The 5695-nt window shown below is 59.2% G+C and overlaps 1 protein-coding gene across 1 annotated transcript; it reads left to right on the top strand.

Moving 5' to 3' along the window:
- Positions 1-728: 728 nt before the first annotated feature.
- Positions 729-4703, top strand: LOC103211607 (kallikrein-10). The gene is made up of 5 exons (XM_007957586.1): positions 729-816; positions 1875-2058; positions 3332-3606; positions 3905-4038; positions 4551-4703. Exons 1-5 carry the CDS (start codon positions 729-731, stop codon positions 4701-4703), a joined length of 834 nt encoding a protein of 277 aa, XP_007955777.1.
- The last annotated feature ends 992 nt before the right edge of the window (positions 4704-5695 follow it).

Genomic DNA, 5695 nt, shown 5'->3' with positions numbered 1-5695 from the left:
GTTTCTTGGGCCACAGGGATGGGAGAACCCCACAGAATTTGGCTGCAGAAGGGTGTTTGGCACACAGCACAAAGAGAAAGAAGCTTGTATTCCCGGGCCCCTCCCACGGCAGGAATCCAGACCCAGGTTGGGTGCCAGCCCCACCCTAGGTGTAATTACGGAGAGGGAAACCGAGGGGGTGAGCCCCTGAAGGGTGGGTGGGGAAGCTTCCGGGCTCTTCAGGGTTAAAAGGGAAGGCCAGGCCAGGGGTCCTTGGGCAGAGGATCACACTGCAGGGCGGAGGAACCGCTGGGTGTCGTCCTTCCTCCTACCTGCCGTGATTTCCAGGTGAGGCGGGATGCACCCCACCCAAGCTGGGGGGGTGGTCGCGAGCGCACGGGTTGGACCCTCAGACCACGGGCAGGGGCCCCGCTTCAGCCTCAGTTTCCCCGTCTGCGGGTTAGTCTCCAGAACGGTGCTGCTTAGGGAGAGGGTGCCACCCACTGAGAGTCTCCGACCCCCACCCCACCCGTGAAGGAGACGAAGCCGCCGCGCGCGGTGCGCCTGGCAGCCTGGGGTCCCCGAGCTCGGCGCGCGCTCCCCGCGGGCGCAGGGAGGTCACGAGGGGTCATCATGTGTATTTAGGGCTGACGGGCCTGAACCACCCTTGGGGTCGTCGGCTGGGCTGGTCGGCGGGGTGAGGGTCTCTAACACGGGCACCCCACCCCACCTCCGCCCAGTTTCTGGACATGACACCCTCGCACCGCCACCTCTCCGCCGCCTCTGGCGCCCGGGCCCTGCGGACGCTGATACCGCTGCTGATAACGCAACTCTGGGGTGAGGCGGGCGCAGGGGGTGGCGACAGGCCCCGGGGCCGGGGGAGATCGGAGGGGGTGTGGGCTTCTCACTTCTCGTCTTGGGGCGCCGGGATCCACGCAGGGACCGGGAGCAGGGTCCGCCCCCCAAATCTCGATCGTCTCTAGTTCCTGGGTCCCCAATCCGGCCTCGCCCCCTGTTTGACCCACGACCAACTAGAAACTCCCTTTGGCCTCTCCGAGTTCTACCTCCGGCCCATCCGGTCCCCGCCTCTCTCACCGCTGCACTCGGGCTCCGTCCCTTTGGCCCAGCTCTCGGGTCCTACTGATAATCCCCGCCTCTCTTTCCTCCCCGCTGAGTTATTCCCTGTCCCCTTCTCCTCTTGCCTGGATCCTGTGCCCGGCTCCTTCTCGCCCCGCTGCGTTTTAGCCCCCATCTAGTCCATCCATAGTGCCACCCTCACCCTCTTCCACCCGCACGCCTCCCCCAGCTCCCCGCGTTCGGGTCCCGCTCACTTCGCTTATTCTATTCCGCCCGCTCCAGGCCCCACCACGTTCCATGCTCTCGCCTCCTCCGCCCGTGTAGTCCTGTCCCCGCCCCTTTCTCCACTCGCCGCGTTCTGTCCCCGCCCCCTTCTCTACTCGCCGCCTTCTGTCCCCGCCCCTTCTCCGCTGCCGCATTCTGTCCCCGCCCCTTGCTCGCCCAGCCGCGTTCTGTCCCCTCCCGACTGTGGTCCGGTTGCGTTCTGTCCCCGCCCCCTTCTCCACTCGCCGCGTTCTGTCCCCGCCCCCTGCTCTCCCAACCGCGTTCAGTCCCCTCCCGCTTGTGGCGGGGCCGCGTTCTGTCTCCGCCCCTCCATGCTTAGCTCCGCCCTAACCCCCGCCTCCTTCTCCTTTCACGTGACTCTTCGCCTCACACTGCCTTTGTGTTCCCAACCGATCTCACAAGTTCTCCCTCATGTTTAGCGGTTCCGATCGCTCCCCACCCCCCCACTCCACAGTCCCACCCATTGGCTCCGCCCTGAACCCCAAACCCAGCCCCGGTCCTGCTCTGACCGGCGACCGCCTCTGTTACTGCAGCTGCGGAGGCCACTCTGCTCCCCAGGAATCACACCGCCACAGACCCCGCGACCTTCAGCGCCCCGTGCGCGCGCGGCTCGCAGCCCTGGCAAGTCTCCCTGTTCAATGGCCTCTCGTTCCACTGCGCCGGCGTTCTGGTGGACAAGAGTTGGGTGCTCACGGCCGCGCACTGCCAGAATAACAAGTAGGTGGAGCTACCGAGGGGCGGTGGGGGCAGACCCCCTGGAGGGCGCGGGAAAGGCTGGGTAAGGAACTCGCCCAGCAGGGGTAGAGGGTCAGTCCTGGAGGGCTTCCTGTAGGGGGCGAGGTGAGGCTGTTTTGGCCACCAGGGGGCGGTGTGGTTCCTCTCCACTTCCTGGTCTCCTCAACCTGGTCCACCTAATCCTCCCTTGGTTGTCAGTTTGATGTAGGTAGTTACATGAGTCGACACCAACTCAGTCATGGGAATTATATGCGGGAGCCCTGGTGGTGCAGTGGTTAAACCTAATGCTGCTTACTGAAAGGTTGGGGGTTCAAACCCCGTAGCTGCTCTGTGGGAGAAAGACGTGGCAGTCAGCTGTAAAGATGACAGCCTTGGACACCTTGTGGGGCAATTCTGCTCTGTCAAAACAACAAAGCACAACAATTATATGCAGTTATAGGTTAGTTTGTCGTACTGTGGTCACTTGTCTGATGCCATTATATTGGACGCTACGTTGGTGATGGTGATGGTTGCACTGAGTGAGTTTTGACTCTTAGCGACCCTGTGTCCAGTAGAATTAAACACTATTCGGTCCTGCTCCATCCTCATAATTGTTGCAGCCACTGTGTCAATCCATCTTGTTGAGGGTCTTCTTCTAGATTTGTTCGTTCTGGCAGCTGGACACTATACCACCCCGTGTTTCAAATACCAGCAGGATTTGATGAGGGGAGCTTCCAGACTATGGCAAATGAGAAAGACTGGCCTGGCAGTCTGCTTCCAAAAGTTAGCTAGTGAAAACCTTGTGGATCATCACAGAATGTGATCTGATACAGGAAAGATGAGCAAGATGAGCTGCCTAGTTTGGAAGGCACTCCAAAAAACACAGAGACCACAACCATGGCCACCAGCTATCATAAAGATGGCGTCACCATGAGTCAGACCAACACTCCAGGGCAACTCACAACACACCTGCATGCAACAGAGAGAGTCATGCTCTGATGTGCTTAGGAGTTCGGATCTGGAAGAAAAAGTTCACCTCCTGAGACCCCAGGGATGGAGGAAGGTCTGGGCTTATGTGGGAGTCCCTACCTCCAGCGGAACTGGAAGGCCACACACCTGCTCTCTCCAGATCCTGGGAGTCCCACATCCCTCCTCCCTGGGATCTAGCATGCCTAGCTCCCGGGGGTCTGCCGTCACTCACCACCGTTTCCCTCCGTCCCAGGGGCTCCATCCCGGTCTCTACCAAGGTTGCCCACCTGTGCCTTTCTCCCAGCAGGCCGCTGTGGGCTCGGATCGGGGATGACCACCTGCTGCTTCTCCAGGGCGAGCAGCTGCGAAGGACCTCTCGCTCCGTCGTCCACCCCAAGTACCGGCACGGCTCCGGCCCCATCCTCCCGAGACGCACAGACGAACATGACCTGATGTTGCTGAAGCTGACCAGGCCCGCTGTGCTGGGGCCCCGCATCCAGGCGCTGCGCCTGCCCCACAAGTGTGTCCAGCCCGGAGACCAGTGCCTGGCTGCTGGCTGGGGGACCTCAGCCACCCCAAGAGGCAAGGGCTGGGGGCTCTGGAACCTGTGTCTCTGGGAGGGAGCGCCAGAAGGAACAGGGAGTCGATGGCCCTGCCACCCTGAACATGCCTGATCTCGTGCGAGGAAGAAGGTCCCAGGGAGGAGGGGCTGGGGGCCTGGACTCCAGGGTCCGAGGGAGGAGGGGCCTGGACCCCTGGGTCTGGGGGAGGATGGGCTGGGGGGGCCTGGACCCCTGGGTCCTGGCGTGGGAAGGGTGTGGACTCCGGATCCGGGAGGCAGAGGCTGAGCCCGGGAATGACCGGCTTTCTCTCCCATCAGTGAAGTACAACAGGGGCCTGAGCTGTTCCAAGGTCAGTGTCCTGAGCCCTAAGGAGTGTGAGGTCTTCTATCCTGGTGTGGTCACCAGCAACATGATGTGCGCTGGGCTGGACCAAGGGCAGGACCCTTGCCAGGTAGGGACTGGCCGGCGGGGGTGGGGGGCGTCATAGGAGGGAGGATCGGGCTATGGGGAAACAGAAGACCGTATTCCACACTCACCCTCGACCCCCAACTGCATTCCCAACACTATCCCATACCCTGGCCCAACTCCACCTCCGTGGGTTCCCATTGCCTTACCCCCACCTGTCCTAACCCCTCCCAAACTCCATCTGTGTCCTCAGCCCCATTCCCACCCTCACACCGTTCCCCAACCCCATCCCTATCCCAGACCCATCTCCATGTCCATCTCCTACCTTAACAAGAACCACAATCCCAAGTCCAACTCAGGTCCATTTCATCCCTCAGTTCAGCCCCCGTAGCCCCAAGTCCACTACCTTTCCCACCCACCCCACCCACCAACCCAACCCAACCTCATCTTTATTTCAACCCAGCTGCCCTGGCCCGGTCCCCATCACTACTCCAGCCTGCAAAATAGCTGCTCTCAGATGGGTGTATTCATTTGATCTCTCCTTCCTCCTACCTCCAGAGTGACTCCGGTGGCCCCCTGGTTTGTGACGAGACCCTGCAGGGCATCCTTTCGTGGGGTATTTACCCCTGTGGCTCTGCCCGGCATCCCGCTGTCTACACCCAGATCTGCAAATACAGTTCCTGGATAGAGAGAATCATTCGTTCCAACTGAGCCAGACGGTTGCTGTCTTCACCGTGGACTCTCTTCCACCGACTCCTGCCGCCCCTCCCCTGTTAACATCTCTCGTGTTCCATCACTCCCTCCCCACTCTTGATTTTCTACCCACACTGTGCAGAAAAGTAGTAAAAATTTGTTCCAGAGAAGGGAGGAAGCTAGTCGCCCAGCCCCTAAGAGATGCTCCCAAAGCTTCATGGTTATGTGGAACCACCCAACTCAGTTTCCTCTATCACTCCCTGCTGTGTGACCTTGGGCAAGTCAAATGCCTGCTCTGAGCCTTGGTTTGTTTCCTCGCCTGGAAAATGGGCATAGTGAAGTGCCTACCTTGTTGTTGTGAGTGAGATATAACGTGGATGTTAAGTGTTACAATGGTCATGGGTTAAAATGGCATTTGATGTGGTCGGTCCTGTAAGGTAACCCCAGAAAGGAACGGACTTCTAAGTCCAGTCAACCATATGAGACCAGAAGGCCAGCATTTGCCCGAAAACAAAGCTCAGAAGGCAAGAAAGAAGGATGAATCGGACCCAGGGAAGCAGTGGGGAGAGTGTCGTCACATTAAAGGGATTGCAATCAATGTCATGACACAGAACATAAATTGTCGAATGGAAAACTAATATATTCTGTGAACTTCCATCCACACTGCAATAAAGATACGTATTATATATATATAGTGAGTGGTGGGCTCTGAATTATGTTACGTATTGCCAGGATCTGAGCAGGTTCTGGGAGCTCTGGTGGCGTAGTGCCTAAGGCACTTGACTGCTAACCAAAAGGTTGGCGGTTCAAACCCACCAGCCACTCCTCGGAAGGAAGGTGGGGCAATCTACTTCTGTAGTGATACTGCCTCCGGAACCCAAGGAGGGGTCGCTATGAGTCAAGTCAAGTCAGTGGCAGTGACTTTGGTTTGGGCTTTGCTTCCAGTGGGTGTGGTTTGGGCTTTGCTCCCATAGAGACTGACAGCCTTGGAGACCCTGTGGGGCAGTTCC

The sequence above is a fragment of the Orycteropus afer genome, unplaced genomic scaffold, assembly GCF_000298275.1.
Source record: "Orycteropus afer afer isolate SDZICR_OR568_19922 unplaced genomic scaffold, OryAfe1.0 scaffold00765, whole genome shotgun sequence".
Classification (NCBI taxonomy): domain Eukaryota; kingdom Metazoa; phylum Chordata; class Mammalia; order Tubulidentata; family Orycteropodidae; genus Orycteropus; species Orycteropus afer.
This window is presented reverse-complemented; position numbering and strand designations above follow the sequence as displayed.